This window comes from Coffea arabica, chromosome 8e (genome assembly GCF_036785885.1).
Source record: "Coffea arabica cultivar ET-39 chromosome 8e, Coffea Arabica ET-39 HiFi, whole genome shotgun sequence".
In the NCBI taxonomy this organism is placed as follows: Eukaryota; Viridiplantae; Streptophyta; class Magnoliopsida; order Gentianales; family Rubiaceae; genus Coffea; species Coffea arabica.
The window spans coordinates 41,523,119-41,540,353 of NC_092324.1; the positions used below are offsets into that span (position 1 = coordinate 41,523,119).

Here is a 17,235-nt window from a genome sequence, read left to right on the forward strand (position 1 = left end):
GTTTTTGACTAGTTTTTTATCGGAATCCACCATGTGACTTGCATGTGATCATTTTTTAAGGGCAAAATTGTCAAATCAAATTTTATATAATTTGATTCATAATCCCTCACATTTCATAAAATAAATTTTTTCTCCCTTACATTTCACAAAATGAATTTTTTCATCCTTCACATTTTTCAAAATGAATTTTTTCATTTTTTATTGATTATGTGTGTGAATAATTTTTTTTAAATTCATGTATATATCTATTTGATTTCACTTGAACAGTACAAATAGCATGTAAAATCAAATAGAGATATATTACATACTATTCATACTACTCAAGTGAAATCAAATAGATATATACATACGTTTAAAAAAAATTGTTAGTTTTTCACTTATATTCATTTTCTTTTACTCGAAATTTGAAAATAAAGATGACATTTAATCCTAAATATTATCGAGTGTTTATGTCGAATTAAATTTGGATAAAAAAAGACAAAAGAAAAGTATGACAAAAAGAAATAAGTGATTGGCACTTTCAAATTTTAAGACAATTACAAGGCAAGTAATTTAACTGTTGGTCTTAAAAGTGTCGAGTAGAAATTTCAGATTTAAACTGAAATTTGTTGGCACAATTATAGAATTCGAGTTAAGACCCATTAATTAGATGACCCTATTATACAACTCAATAAATAAATTATTACCAAAAGAGAAAGGTTACAAATATTGAATAGGTTCAAATGATGAAATCATATAAATATATACGTGGGTTTCAAACAAAATTATTAGTTTTAAATCCCTATATATATATATATATATATATCTATTGAATAGCATGTGTATAGCTACGATTAGCATGTTTAGATGAAATCCAATAGAGATAAATTACATGTTATTCATATTGTTCAAGTAAAATCAAATAGACATATACGTGAGTTTACAGAAAAAAAGCTATTCGTACACATGATCAATGAGGGATGAAAAAATTTATTTTGAAAAATGTGAGGGATGGAAAAATTCATTTTTTGAAATGTGAGGAACGAAACAATTCATTTTGTAAAATGTTAGGGACGAAAAATTCATTTTGTAAAATGTGAGGGACTGTGAATCAGATTATGTAAAAATTTGATTTGACAATTTTGTCCTTAAAAAATGATCACATGCAAGTCACATGGTGGATTCCGGCCAAAAACTAGTCGGAAACCTAGGTAGGGACCAAATTTAGTCAATGTGAATTTGTAAGGGACGTAAAATTACACTTTTAAAAATGAGGGACGAAAAAGTTATTTTATAAAATGTGAGGGATGTTTTGAACGATTTTCCCAAAAAAAAAAAAGAAAATCCATATGATTTGTACTTTTGTACTGTGGGAAAGACAACAGTCAAACGAAAGGGGGAAATAAACATAAAACACATCAAAAATTTAGATCCAGATAATATTGCATGGATTAAGACTTTTTAATTTCATGTCCTCGTGTCTTCTCTTACATTCATAGCAATTAACTTGAAATGCATAAACAATCATAGAAATTAACTACTAATAGATATGAAATGCTCATTTAATACTTACAATGCCTCAACAATCATAGAAACTAATTTTAATATTTGCAAGTCAAAAAGATAAAGAATCATATAAATTAACTGGAATGAAACTCTAATCTCATTACACATATATAAACATAACGATTTTATTCAAGATTATCAGGTCGATTTAATTTCAGATTACACCCATCAAACTCTCCAAGAAAAATTGACTAGTATAGTTTATCGATAAAATTACCGATGGTGTTTTCCTGCTTTTGAAGCTGCTGGAGGCTTGCCAATTTCTGGGTCGGAAATACGATTGACAACATCTTCAACAACAGATGCCAAGTTTTCAAGATTTTCTGTAACTATAGTTTCCATGACTCCATCAAATTCACCAACTGCTTTATGGCATAGGGAGCTGGAAATCAGGGCACGCAAGGTTTTGTGCCATGAGGAATAAATGTGCATCCACCACCGGCCCTGGTTCATTCAGAAGTCACAATTTCAGAAGGGCTTCTTCGATTTCATTCAACTTCACCATCAGATCATCAACGCATTCAAATCGATGACCTGCAGATGGAGTACTTGCGAACACAGTTTTAAGATGGGGAATAGTTGCGACGAATTTTCGGGCTCCTTGAACTTGTTGAATGCTTAATGAAATTACAGCAACAGCAGCAATCTTCGGGCTCCTTGAACTTGTTGAATGCTTAATGAAATTGCATCAACAGCAGCTAGCTGCTGTTGTTTTTTTTATCCAAATTCGACACTTCGGTAATTTTCCGGGCAGAGCTGAATTGGGACAGGATAGTTAGGAGAATAAAAGTGTGATTATCTTGGAGGAATTTGTGAGGGTTTGAATGTGATTTTGGGAGGATTTTTGTGAAGGTGTAGTTCAATTATTTTTGTCAGCAGTTATAGGAAAATTTTCAGCTCAGAAATCAACGTTGAGATGTACATTATGAGGTGCAATTTGCATGCAACAATGTTTGTTGAGTACAAAACAACCTTAATTGGAGGGTTAGATGTTCCTTGAAAAAAATTCTTAGGTAGGCAATTATGCATGGGCAGTTGACGGTTCATGGAAAAGGATGATGAATGGGTGAATCGTATTGTGCTTACTGTTTTAGTCCATGCAAGGATAATTAAAAATTTTATACATTTATGGCTCTTAATTTGTGATGTTTAAGCCTAATTCCATTGTTGGAGAAAGACTAAGACATCACTTTATATGATTAAATTAGAAAAATATTATTTGCACTCTCATTTTTGTAAATTGCAGACTCATTTTTTATTTTTATCGTATGCTTTTTATTTATTAAACTATATAATATGATAAATGGTGGGACTGCAATTAATAAAAAATTGAGAGTATAAATAATATTTCCCGTTAATTATAGGATTTGGGATGTTTTGAAACTCAAAATATATTTTATGCGGGAAAATTTGTATGTCAGTGTGTAAATCATCCTGTTCCTAATTAATCAGAATCATTCTTCCAATTTGGAAGAAAGTATTGTTAAGAAGTTTACCATTGATTCAATTTATAAATGTTGCATTTCCTTTACTAATTTATCCCCAACTCCGTTGTTTTATGTGATCGATGAGCTCCACTTTGGAAGATTGATTGTGTCAAATTATATGCTAGATACAAAAACTGAAATTTTAGGGATCGCATTTCAAATATAACATAGAATGTTTTGATAAGTGAAAATTTTGAGTTCAAATTACAAAACTTGTAAGTAGATATATGTCAGTCTGTGGGCTTTAAGCTACTATTGCAATTAAAAATAAAACGAAAACAGAGCAAGTTCTACTTCGATTATAGTTAAGTGAAACTAAGAATGGCATGAAAAGAAATACACAATTTCTTTGGTGTTAAATCTTTTCACTCCATTATACTGACAAACATTTTCTTCCAAAATACATCTAATTTTTTTTTTATCAGACTTTTGAAGTTAGTTAATTAAACCTAATCCCAAATTTAACCCCAAAAGCCGGCAACTCTTAAGGCAAACTTGGAGACTTAACTACCCAAACCCCAAACCCCTTAGAATCGATGTGGGACTACGGAAAAGTTAGTAGGGAAGCCTCTACTAGGTCTTAACGAACACAAAATGCATCTAATGAGGAACAACTTAATTAGATGCAAGCACGCATATTAATATATTAATATTGGAATTCTACAGAGCAGATAATTTATAAGTGCCATTACAAAGTACTACATATTAGAAGTTGAGCTTGAGAGTGTGATGATATTTGCCTCGCTCACATCCCAACTTGAATTTAATTTAGCACTTGCAATCATTGAAAGTGTCGTATTTTATACTTTGAGATATTTCAAAATATTTGTTATATTGAGAAAGTCAAAACACTTTTTTAGTCTATCCTTTGAATACAGTTCCTTTTTTTAATTATATCATATGTATGTTACCATTTAAATTCAAATTTTGAATTTGTGGAAAGTAAAATTGAAAAAAAAAAAAAAAAACACAAACATCACAATCAAATCACTATTGTTAAAAAGTTGAATTCTTAAAATATAAACAAATAATTGGGACAGAGAGAGTACAATTTATATTCATTACCACATCTTAACCAGCAACTTCAGGGATATTGTCATGACTTTGACCTGATGTGCTTGAAACAAAAACGTTACCTTGTATGAATCTTAGACAACAATTGACATAGGATATACGACTCCAAATCATTTTTAGAGTCAACAAACTTAGAAAGACAAACATAGGATTTTTTGTGATTTAGTCATGCTGGAAATGTTGAAGCAAATGCAGCATTAATGCCATTAGTAAGCTTTGACAGTGCTGCACCATCCCCCTCAGCTTCAGCTTCCCCAGGATTAGAGAGCCTCTGGAGGATACCTATCAATGCAATCAAGCCATGGATTTCTAGAAGGTGACCCTACTCGGCGCAACGATCGCCAGACTGCACTGTTGCATTTGAAACCAGAACCAAATGAAATCTGCCACACCCGGTCACCTCTCTTGATCCTTTCTTTGGCTTCCAAATAAGCCAGCTCATACCAAATGCTGCTGCTGGAAGTGTTGCCGAATCGATGCAGTGTAGCCCTTGAGGTTTCCATGTTCTTCTCACTAAGTTCCAGATTCCTTTGCAGCTCATCAAGAACAGTCTTGCTTGCAGCATGCACGCAGAAATGCTCAAATGCAAGTTTGTAATCAGGGATGTATGGTTTTTTGGGCTGTGACCCTCCGCCGGAACCAAACAAATGCCTCCAAATTAGTGTTGCAAAGAAGTAAAGCTGCTCAGAGAAGGGTAGGACCAGAGGACCAAGTGTGGTGATGTTAGTCTTGAGTGCATCGCCCCCTATTTCTACCAAATTTTTGCTGATTTTTAGTCCCTTGAACCTTTGATCGTCTTCCTCTTGATAAACACTCCTGCAGAAAATTACGGTGTAAATTTCTTTTGTCGTAGTAAACTAAAAACCATTTTAGTGTTCCAAGAAATTTCACTAGCTCGTCTCCTTACCAAGAGCATATCCATTTCTATTTGCACGAGTTTAATCAAATTAAAACCATCTCTCTCTCTCTCTCTCTCTCTCTCTCTCTCTCTCCCTCCTTTTTTTTTGCATTTTCTAATTTTCAATTTTTCACCATTAATCTCATACTCAAGGTTTTAAAACTTGAACCATTCATTGAACTAGAAAAGTCACTGGGTCAAGGGTCATTAGTTCAACCATTGGACTGACCGTTTTCGACCCATGATGTCATAAATAAATAAATTATATATTGCTAATTTTATCATATTTACAATTTGCACATCCCACTATAAAGGTTTAGACACATAATCATAACTATAGTTCTTTTGCTAATAAGTTTATAATAAAATAAACTAAAAGAAAAGCAAAGATACAAAGCAAAAGAAAAGCAAAGCAAAGAAAAAAGAGCTATAATTATACCAATATGACAAGCTTGACACCAAGAAAATAAGAATCTTACTTTAGAAAATTAGTAAATTCAAAGTAAAATAAAAAAAATCATAGATTAGGAAATCAAACCTACGCATATAGTTTAGGCACAAAATTGAACTTTACTGAAGGAATTTGAGAGATCAATGATGGGATGATGAAGAGAGGGATGATTACGAAAAGAAGAAATTGAAGAAAATTAGCTAAAAATTAGAAATAAAGTAAGGAAGAAGATTGGAGTCTTAGGTCTTGACTTGAGTTGACTATAGGTTGCGGCTATCTAATTAGTTTCTAGTTTTTTTTAAAAAAAAATTTTGATCAATTGAATGAACCAAATTGATTTAGAAAAACCATTCCAATTTGACAATTCACTGGTTGGACCGGCCGAGTCAATTGATTTCACTAAATAAAGCGGTTTTTTAGCTACACTGGATTTGAAGCATAACCCGGCTTAGACAGCCACCTGATTGACGATTCAACCGATTTGACGGAACGGTCCGAGCTGGGTATTAAAACCATGCTCATACTACAGGAGTGTAGCCTTGATCTATCATAGGGATGGTCTGTTATTGACCATGTGCAATGACAAACCATAAAATTGACAATTGCATCCTGCTGCTATTATTAATATTATTACTATTTTGTTATATATCGAGATGTGCCCGCGTACTATGATACAAATATAGGTAATTATTAGGATTCGGTTCAATTATCAAAAAAGAATATTTAAAAATTATGTCAAATCTAGGATTCAAATACTGTCTGTCTAACAGTGCGGGTGAAAAGAGCGTGACAGGAGCCTCCACATGCGGGTGAAATACTGTCTGTCAGGAGGTGGTGTATATATATACATACATCTATATATATGTGAGAGAGAGAGAGAGAGAGAGGATCCCACATATGAATCTCACGTGTAAAACTTGTATGTTTATTCCGATCAACAACAAATCTTTTGGTCAAATCCTATGTAAGGTCCCAATACGTGTGGTCCACCCTGTCTGTCTAATGGTCCCCCATGGCACGGGTCTACAACAGAAAAATCCACTATCATAGACCAGCCAGCATGAGATAATTGTGGTTTCGAGCAGAAATGCCGTGGAATGATGATAATGTGTGGGCCACAGCTCACTTTTCGTCCACAACTCCACTTTTTCTTTTTCTTTTTTTGATCTTTTAGTTTAAGACTCCGCCTAATTAAACACACAGCTTAATTACTTTGATTGAAAAACTGATCTTCTGTAATAATTGCGTACATCCATCCATTCGTTAGTGATGGTGTACAACTTTGGTAATATACTTGTTCACTGACTTCATATACTAATTCACTAGTTTGGATTATTTTTTTTTAATTTGTATAAAAAATATGTACTGTAATGATTGAATGTATATAAAATAAAAATTGATTAAAAAATAAACTTATAAAGAACGTTAATTTTTTTTAAAAAAAACTACAATTCAAACAAGATCAGAAAAAGGAAACGAATAATTGGTAGGCTTGAGCTACTTTCTATATCCCAGCAAAGGGGCAACGTGTTAGCATAATAATGTTTAAGATTGGATTGTCATTATATCTATCACCACTAACCATGTAATGATTTTGCTTTTATAGTGGAAGAAACTGTCACGCAGTTCTTTGGCTGTGACCCTATCACGAAACTTCTGCTTTGTATTGTAGTTCTTTTTTTTTTTTCTCCCTCTCTTTCTCTCTCTCTCTTTCTTTTTCAATACTACTAAACTTATGGTTATATTTTAGAATAAATCTTATATACACTGACACTATTACCGTTGAATTCATAATATATGTGTAAAAATTCTATTTAAAATTCAAATTTTATATAATTGTCATTCATCTACCTCGTACTGTACATTATTAACGTAAGAAAGATTAATCCTGTATTTTGTTTGTTAGAGTAATCCCATACATGAAAGAATTGAATATATGAGAGGGACTGGAAACAATATATGGACCCATGATCCTAAATGATAGGAATTAACAAGGTAATTTCAGTGTTATGGTGCTTTAATTTGAACCATTGTCCTAATCTCAAGAAAAGACTCCCGAGAAGATGCAGATCAATTTGGACCCACCTTTACACAATTTCTTCAAATGGGCGGTTGGCAATTAAGTTGAAATGAATGAGTAGGCAACCACCCCCCAGTCATCCTTCAACAAATTATCCAAGTTCTTAGGTCACCTTTAAATGCACATCAATCAGCTAGCTCTATGGACCATGCACTTCCATTATTAGTGTGCAAAAATAGATTGACCACTCATGAGTCCCAACATCTCAAAGAGTAAATTAATGAGCATGGCAACCCAAGGAGAAACTCTCTCCTGATTTGAGCTTTTTTTTTTTTTGTTTTCAATTATATTACTATTATGTTTCTATAATATAATTCTCTCATGCTTACACTAATTGAAATTTCAATTGCAAACATAAGCTCTAATATCGATCTTGGATTTAGACATTATTATTCCTGCACAAATACTGAATTGTTTTTTTACGCAAGCAGATCTAGATTCATGCCACGTGACCGAACTAGACATTATTCCTTTTTTTTTTTTGGGTTTTCTACTAGTTCTAAGGAAAAAAAAAATAGGAGATCAAGAAAGCTGACCTGAAGCTACGATCATCAGCACCCTTATGAGTCCTTACAATATGTTCGAGCCTGTACTTTGCACGAGCATAATCACGGCGCCTATTGGAGAGCAAAATGGCCGAGCATCCCATTCGGAAGAAGCAATTGGGAATCATCATACATCTTTCTTTCCCAGGATACCAATTGAATCCCACCATTTCAGTGCTAACCACAACAGCATAGCTGTTAGGATTTGCATGTAACATGTCTCTAGCCAAATCCAATGATATAATTCCAGCACTACACCCCATTCCCCCTAGGTTAAAACTTAGGATATTTCCTCTCATTTTGTAGTGATTTATGATCATTGCTGAGAGGGATGGAGTTGGATTGAAAATGCTGCAATTTACCACAAGAATCCCTACGTCTTTGGGGCGAATTTTGGTCTTTTCGAAAAGCTCGTCTAGTGCTCCAAACATCACCATTGATGCTTCTGCTCGACCTTCTTTCATTGTTGCTGTATTCTCAGGGGACATGATGGATTTTGGGACGTAGGTTTCATCCCCGATTCCTGATGATTCTACTATCCTTTTCTGGAACTCAAGACTTGCCTCGTTGAATTTGCCTGATTTTCTTGCCATTTCAATGAATTGCTCCTTTGTTACCTGTCACAATAAATAGAGAATTATTTGTTATAATTTCTTTTTCTATTAACTACGAATTAATTATTTTCCAGTATCAAGAGATTTCTTTATTTATATGAACGTGTCGTGTATTTAAACTCTCTGTCTGTGTAAAAAAAAAATCTTTACACCGTTAACTTATTAGAACTAATAAACATATAATGATCATTAATATGATGAATCCCCTGAGTGACCTGTGGTCTCACGGACACGATTGGCAGGTGACAGTGACCTGAACAAAAGTTTTTGATCAAACTTTCACAAACTTTTCTGCACCACAAAACACATATCTTTTTTTTTTAAGGAACATCAATTAAGACTTTTCCTTAAAAAAAACATCAATTCAGACCACATCAAAAGACTATATATCTATCATTCATGAGAATCACATAAAGCCCATACTTATCATTTTGCAACAAAAAATTCCATTTTCGTCCACACCATTCTCTCTTCTCATCTAGTCATTCACACTTGATTAAAAGTTGTAAATGATATGAGATGAATGAACATGCCTGGATGAATCCAGAATAGTAAAAAGGTTGGGTTGAAATTAACGTCAAAAGATTCGAAAATTGAAAAAGGAAGTTAAAAAAAAAAAGGAAAAAAGAGTATCATGCATGGAAAGTGAAATGGTGGTACCTTGAGGTCATCATGGGGCTTGTAACACGCAAAGTCAAGAAGATAGATTGGCCGAGGCTTTGACAAGAAAAATACAGAGAGCGTGAAAACAAGTACACCAAGAAAGGCGAGCACAGTAGCAAGATCATATCCGGTGGTACTATCCCAAAGCTTCCTCCAGAGTTCTTCCCTGCTGAGACTTCCCAATTCAGCACTGAACACGAGCACAAGCAAAGGTACAGTAGCCAAGTAAATCCCATGATTTATGAGGTAATGATACCCCAATTTCACGTATTTCAGATTCACAGATTGAACAAAATCAGGCAACCTCCTTCGAACCCTGACGGAAAATGTCAAAGATCCAGCATCTGGACCTGATGACTCGATGCCACGGTTAACAATCTCAGTTGACAGCAGATGTTGCTCTCCAGCCATAACAATAATGATTATAATAACGGGATTTTTGAGCTCTGATGTGGGATTTTGGACTTGGGATTGGTTGAAGCTGATCAGAATTCGAAAGATGTTTGAGATAGGTGTTTGATAGAATATGTGAAGTACTTATTGTGAAAGCTACTAAGGGAGTTGGATGAGGGATAGTTAATGTCAGCACCCAAATTTAGGTTTGTGTAGTTGGGATGCTTTCAAGTTTCAGCAGCTATAAATTCCAACATTTATTAAGGGGAGGAAACTTGTGGGTGACATTTACAAATTCAAAGTTAAGAAATACATAGCTGTACTGTCTCTCCATTCCGAAATGTTGTCCGTGCATTTCAAGATTCCAACTTTAAAAAAAGTGAATTTATAGTGATGTTAGTGGATTTATTTTTAAAATTATCCTCAAAATTTCAATTTTAAATTTGAATTTAACACGAAATATAGATAAAGGTGGGGGATAATATTGAAAAAAGAGATTAAAAGTAAATTTGATTTTAGCAAGATGATAAGATATTTCAGAATGGAAAGTATGATATTTTCGATGGAACCGAAGGAGTATTTAATATTGATATGATTTGCCACTTTTGGCAAGATTGTGTATACAACTAAATTGCTTGTTAAAATTCTCCTTTATTAATTTTCCTTTTTCCTGATACATCCACTACTTGCACGAAAAATAACATGATTGGAAAAAAAAAAACAAACCTAAGATGTTTGGAATTACGTACGAGTAGCTAACTCCTAAGATGGTTCACCTAAAAAATCGAAAAGACGATGTTGAAAAATATATAAAGCCCGTTCGTGCTATTAGTTTGAATCAAGTGAAACAACAAGATATGCTCTTGGCAATTACTCCAACTATTGATTGGCGCAGCCATAAGAAACTTGTGAATTTTATCCAAAAAAGGTGACAAGTTTGATTCTTACAAATGCATGTCCCTTAAGTTTAATTATTACTTTGAAAGTTCAGTTTAATAGTATAAGATAGATAGTATGTTTATTTTTTTGGATAGCATTTATTGACATTGATCTAATTTAAACTCAAATTCAACTACATGCTTTAAATATATCTACAATTTTGGGGAACTTCTTTTGTCCATCACTGTCTAAACTAGAGTTAATACAAGGCTGTTGAGTGCCATATTACTCTTATGCCCTTAGTTTGCCTTAATTATTTAGGCTTGTGAGAAAACTTTTCATAACAATAATTGTATCACCAAATATCAACAATATAATACATCAATTCATTGACTACCCTACACCACCTAACAAAGATGTTGAAAAAGTCATTTATCCACATGAAATTTATGGCAGTTCTATGCATCTTTGAATAAGGTACACCAGCAGCTCCCAGAAATTAACCAGGATTATTATCTTAATTAATTCCATAACCCAAAAGTTGCTCAAAGATATATGGCCATTGGATTATTCCGACTCCTAATTTACCAAAGATATATGTAGCAAATTAATTCGAGTGGAGGCCTATCATGTGAAAGAAATTTTATTAATTCCATCATCCTAATAGTTTTAAAATACTTTTATTGATTTGCAAGAATTCAAGTGGAGGCCTATGTGATATCATAGGGATGGAGGTTCGTTTTTCCGTCCACTTGAATTGCTAGAAATGAAATTGAGGAATCAAGTTGGATGAATTAACCACGTTGGGTGCAAATTTGGAATTGAATGGAACAACACAGAAACTGGTTATAAATGTTAAGGTTTTAAAGGGGTCCATCTATGTGATTGATTATAGTAGATAGGTTACATCAAATAAAGCAACGTTGACATTACTGTTTTTTGTCATGTCACATAATACTTTCGAGAATTTATATTGTCTGGTTAAGTTTTGTGTCTGGATTATCAGAACTACAATCATTCATTCAAGAGGGAATATTTTTACCCTATAGTTGTTCAGTTTATTTATGGAAAAAAAAAACACTTTGTATCCACAAAACCTAAAAAAGAAAGGGTACAAAAATGAGGGGAAGGTTGTCAATGGTAACCATCCCAAATTCGAATTGTTTGGATAGAATATTATTTGAATATTGTATTTGTTTGGATAGTGCTTTTATTCCAAATAATATTTCGCTTGCATTATAAATACATTTTTCAATCCACCTTTTTGTATTCCCGATCACTTTTTTATCTCACATACATCACATCACAAAAAGTGCTACAGTAATTATTCCAAATAATATTTTAAATAATACACTATCCAAACAATGAAAAAATTACTGTAGCACTTTTTATGATATGATATATGTGAGATAAAAAGTATGTGGGATTATAAAAAGGTAAATTAGAAAATATATTTATGATTCAAACGAAATATTATTTAAAATAATTTGGTAATCCAAACACACTAGAATTATCGTTTAGAATTGGCCGATTCGGCAGAAATTCAAGTTGTGCGGATGAAACAAATTTTACGTAACATGTTAGGGTTCACATAAATAACAACAGCATGTCTTATATCCGTTAAAAATATACTCCATACAAGTGGTTTATCATGAATTACATTGTGTTGAATTGATGTTACTTTGATTCACGAAACGATTGTATTGACAATTGTATGTGAAACCATTTCTCCGTCTCTACAATAAAGAAGCAACATGTCTGCAAAAAGCCAAAAACAAGAAATGTAGGCCTCATATAGCTTAAATAAAACAGGTGGGTAGGAGTGGTCCTTTGACTTTGAGACAACACAAAAAGCGAAGAGGGAGACAGGCCGACAGGTGTCTTAAAGAATTTCTTATTTTCCTTTTTGCAATGTTTTTAGAACCAGAATGAATCCGGTCCAATGGTTGAATTGTCAATCGGTCATCTTCTTGCTGGTCCCATCTAGGGTAAAAGTCGGAGATTAATGAAAAATTACCATAAATTGGTAAAATTGTATGAACTGCTAAAAACTGTTAGAGCAGTAAATTGGCGATTTTTAATTTTTTTAACATTAACCACTTAACTTAAGTAAAAATCAGATTTTTTTTTTTTTAAAAAAAACAAACACTAAGACAACCGTCGTTCTCCACTAAATGACTTATCTACTTCTCCTCACTTCCTCAGTTCTCTTGTCTCTGGCCTCTCCTACTGATAATCATTTTTCTTTTTTTTCTTTTTTTTTTTTGTTTTCCTTCCTAACCCTCCAACGTCCAACAATCCAAGACAAGATCTTGCTTCAAACCTTTCAATCCATGACCATCAGGCTATCCTTCTCGGCCGATTAATAGGCAAGTTAAAATTTTGAACTTTCAGAAGAAACATGATAGAACCTTTTCCATTTTGGTGAGTTTAATTATTCCCCTTTCAATATTTTTTTCTATGTGTTCTTTTTGTACAGCTAATTGATGTTGAGCTTCTTTTTTTTTTTGTATTTTTCATCCATTTTTTCCCTAGTTTTCATCTCTTTTTTTTTTTTTTTTTTGTAATTGATGTTGAACTTTTGTTTGATTAGATAAGGATGAAATTATAAATCATGAATTATTTTACAGTCACGTTTGAAGAAGCTATTTTTCGAATGAAATATCAAATTACTGAAATTAGTCAAGTTCGGCCTTTTAATTCTGCTTCTTAGAGAAAGCAACCATGAAATAAATTTCGTCAAACCAGAAAAATATACTACCAATCATTGTGAAAAGCTATACATGTAAAGTAATGGCATAGAGGCTATACACATTGATTTGTCAATTAGTGTTGGAACGTAATATGTTTCTTTGGAGATTAAGCTCTTAATATGTTGTTGGCTGGTGAGTTCTTGTGTTCTAGATACTTGGTTAGCAATTAGCATTTGGATTATACTTATTAGTCTTATTTATGTTTGTAATGAATTTATAAAATCTTATGATGATATAAATATTTAAATTCCATTTATCGATTGAGGTTCATGTATGATTTTCCAGGTTTAATGTATAATTTTCAGGGATTTACCCAAGCAGCTGTTAAAAAAAATAGAAAATCATTGAATCGGTCAGGCAGAACGGCCAAACCAAAAAATCTGTGAACCGATTCACTCACCGATCTGAATTTAAAAACATTAATGCCTTTTTGGTTTTGATAGAAAAGTCTTAAAGAAGTTGGGTACTGTTGGAGTTGTCAGCAATCTGATCATCGTGGGAGTATGGAGCCAAAGATAATTAAGAATTTAAGGCCACAAACCGTTCAGCTGCCACCTTCCCAACTTCATCAACAATGAATGATGTAGGACTGCAATTGTGATAGCACATACTTTTGTACAACAACTGTCTGAAGATGCCAGGGCTTTATTTTTACTATTATTTCCTTTTTTTTTTTTTGGTAAACAAATTCTGGGTCAACAGCAGAAGTATGTATGTATGTGAGGATGGATAATAAGTTGGAGCATTATTTTTTTTGTGAAGAAATAAGATATCGTCTGTGAATAGTATTTCATGATTGGGATCAATGAAAAAAAGAAGCTGTCGTGATCCTTTCGAACACACGCACACAACTTATTTGACTTTTCATTTTTGTCAACAAAAAAAATGGTAGTAGTACTAGGCTATCTATTAGCACACTAACAAAAGATTGCGCAGCGAAAACAAAAATAACACTAAAATTTTGAATAATTGATAAACCAAGGAACGAGAAAGTATAGGTCATTTTACGGCTGAAAATGATTCGAGTCGAGTCGAGTTGAATTTTATCCTAATTAACTTAAATTTGACTCAATTTTACCAAGCTTAAATTACATTAAGTTCTCAATATAAATCTCGAGGTTTGAACTCGACTTCGAACCTAGTCGAACTCAAATAAAAAAGCAATAAGTATTATATTTCTTTTACAATAGATAAAGAGAACACTTCATTTCATAAATAATAAAGATATTATGAATATACATTATAAATTCTGTAACACTCAGAAAAAATATCAAAACATATAAATTGAAACCCGTTGAGCCAATAAGTGAAGTATTTTTATACTTAGTTCGACTCGTCAATCTAACTCAATTCTTTTGCAGTCCTAGGTCCGGCAAAACGCTCAGTCTGAAGAATTCAGTATAAGAACAAGAACAAAACTGCATAGGTTTCTTAGATATATAAGAAGAGGAACAGTATGAAAGGCAAAACTTTTGGGGCAAAACCATAATATTGGATCAATCGGATTTGTTTTGCACATCGTACTTACCCTTGTACATGCCTTTTTAATGGATTAAAGACTAACTAGAGTCTCAAGCTTATATCTACTACCCAGTGTGCTCATAATTTTTCATCACATTAGATTACCAAACCAACTAAATTGGGAAATTAAAAAAATATAAATAAAACACATCTTAATAAATAAAATTCTAATTATATCCCTTAAATCAAATTCTGGATGGAAACTCGTCCAATGCCATCTCGAGCAATGGTCTTCGCACAAAATTATGTTCGGGTGTAGGCGATGTACAACCCTAATTTGTAATTAATATCCACCTTCATCTTCACATATGAGGGAAAACGAGCTTCACCCTTCATGTGCAATATGGTTACTAACTCTGCTTGATTGAAGAACCCATTCATGTTTACTTATTCATTGCTAAAGCCAACAAATGTCTCTCACATGATAACCATCCATGCAATTCTCAAAAACCAAGAATTCGGGGTGTTTGGATAGCACAAATATCTCAAATAATATTTCGCTTGCATCATAAACACATTTTCCAACCCACCTTTTTATATTCCCAATTACCTTTTTATCTCACATACATCACATCACAAAAAGTGCTACAGTAATTATTCCAAATAATATTTCAAATAATACTCTATCCGTACCCTTTTGACAATTACCTCCACTACGAGAATTTCCATAATGTCCAATATATATTTTATCCACCCCAAATTACAATCAACAATTTCTTCCTCAACCAAATGAATAATGAATAACACGTGTCGAAATTTCCCTAAATATTCTTCGTCTTCAATTACCCTAAATAATGAATACAAATAAAAATAATACGTGTCGAAATTTCCTCTTTTCCAATCTAAGCAAGATTCTAAGCCTTACAAAGAAAAAAAAAAGGAAAAAAAAGTTTATGAGTCAAATTAAAGACCTCATGATTGTCTAATTAATATTCTCGCTATTTGAATTGGGTCTTGAGTGCATCTTTCAAGACTATAATTAGGGGATACAAAGCAAGCCTCCTTTTTGCCCCTTTGGGGAGGCCAAGAAAGTCCATTTACACTGATACTATTCTACCACAGAACGTGCCCATAAGGTCCATAGTTCAGAAAAGGTTTGATTGAGTCACGTTTTAATGTAAAGATAATTCTTATGGCCAAAATGAACTCAACTAGGAATATGTTTTTCTCTGACTTCAGATTGAGTGCCAGCAAGCCTTTTGCGACAATAAAGATAGTACTTCTTTGTCTAAGTTTGGCCCACTTTCGTACAGGGTACAAAGGCTAAGCTCCACAAGCATGTTCATATGAACCTTGGACTAGTCCAAACAAAATAGTCGAGTAATTACATTTCTTGGATCTAAAAAATTTATGTATCTTTGGACCCAGAAAATAAATTGTTCTAAGTGACATGGAAATTTTTTTCTAAGTAACAACGGTAAATGTTACATTCACGGGGAAATATGAAGTCTTTGAAAAGATTTTTCTTTGTTCTCAACACTTGGATGTAAACAACAGAAAAGGAGATAAATTTGGGATGGGACAAATGCGGCTGAGATTAGTTGGGTAGATACTTGCTCATTTTCTAAGATAGTTTGGTTTGAAAGCTGAATCCTACTTTTAACGAGATCAATTGGCTCATCAACTGTTAACACCAACCTTGGAATTGAGATCCAAGAAAATGGCAATATTGCCATTTTATAGTCAAAATAGTAGACTGGCCTTGTTTGGATTGTAGTTTTCTGCAAAAAAAAATTTTACGTTTTTCATGAATATATTTTTTAATTATCTTTTTATCTCATATACATCAAATCACTATAGTACATTTTTTTTATATTAATCTTCTGTTCCACCTTTCAATTGGCATATCTTTCATTATACTGCAATTTATCATTAAAGAGAGTAAAAAAAGTTAGAGAAAAAAGGAATATATATATATATATATTCGTTTTGTATAATGTTGTTTTTTACTTTGTTATCAGTTATTAAAATTTAAGAAAACATTAAAAAGCATACAAATAGGATATCTATATATAAAAAAAAGAAAATATAATAAAAGATGAGATAGAGAATGATATAAAAAGTGAAATAGAAGATTAATTATATACTACAATCTATTTAAAGTAAAAAGAGATGCCAGTTACAAGAAAGGTATTCCAACTACTTTGAATTCAAATTAACTAATAAGTAACGAAAACAAAACATTTGTGTAAGAATACAAGCTAAACCCTCCAATATTGCAAGCTAGTTTTTGTTTTTATTTGCATACTTTTTCATTTTTTTTATTTGTTGTTTGAAAGAAAAATAGCTGAAAATTTGTAGCACCACCACGTAAATTTCCATTTACTAGATC

At 32.6% G+C, this 17,235-nt stretch overlaps 1 protein-coding gene and 1 long non-coding RNA gene across 4 annotated transcripts; one reads left to right on the plus strand and one right to left on the minus strand.

Moving 5' to 3' along the window:
• Positions 1-4,063: 4,063 nt before the first annotated feature.
• Positions 4,064-9,899, minus strand: LOC140012859 (3-ketoacyl-CoA synthase 10-like). Its single transcript, XM_072061210.1, has 3 exons — positions 9,355-9,899; positions 8,072-8,697; positions 4,064-4,922 (listed from the first exon to the last, which is right to left on the minus strand). Exons 1-3 carry the CDS (start codon positions 9,766-9,768, stop codon positions 4,367-4,369), a joined length of 1,596 nt encoding a protein of 531 aa, XP_071917311.1. The 5' UTR covers positions 9,769-9,899; the 3' UTR covers positions 4,064-4,366.
• A 2,882-nt stretch (positions 9,900-12,781) lies between these two features.
• On the plus strand, positions 12,782-14,175 carry LOC140012981 (uncharacterized). Of its 3 annotated transcripts, none has more exons than XR_011820047.1 (2): positions 12,782-13,053; positions 13,668-14,175. It is a non-coding gene; the product is annotated as an uncharacterized lncRNA (long non-coding RNA). The 3 variants fall into 3 exon arrangements; XR_011820048.1 differs by having other exon boundaries at positions 13,688-14,175; XR_011820046.1 differs by having other exon boundaries at positions 13,826-14,175.
• The last annotated feature ends 3,060 nt before the right edge of the window (positions 14,176-17,235 follow it).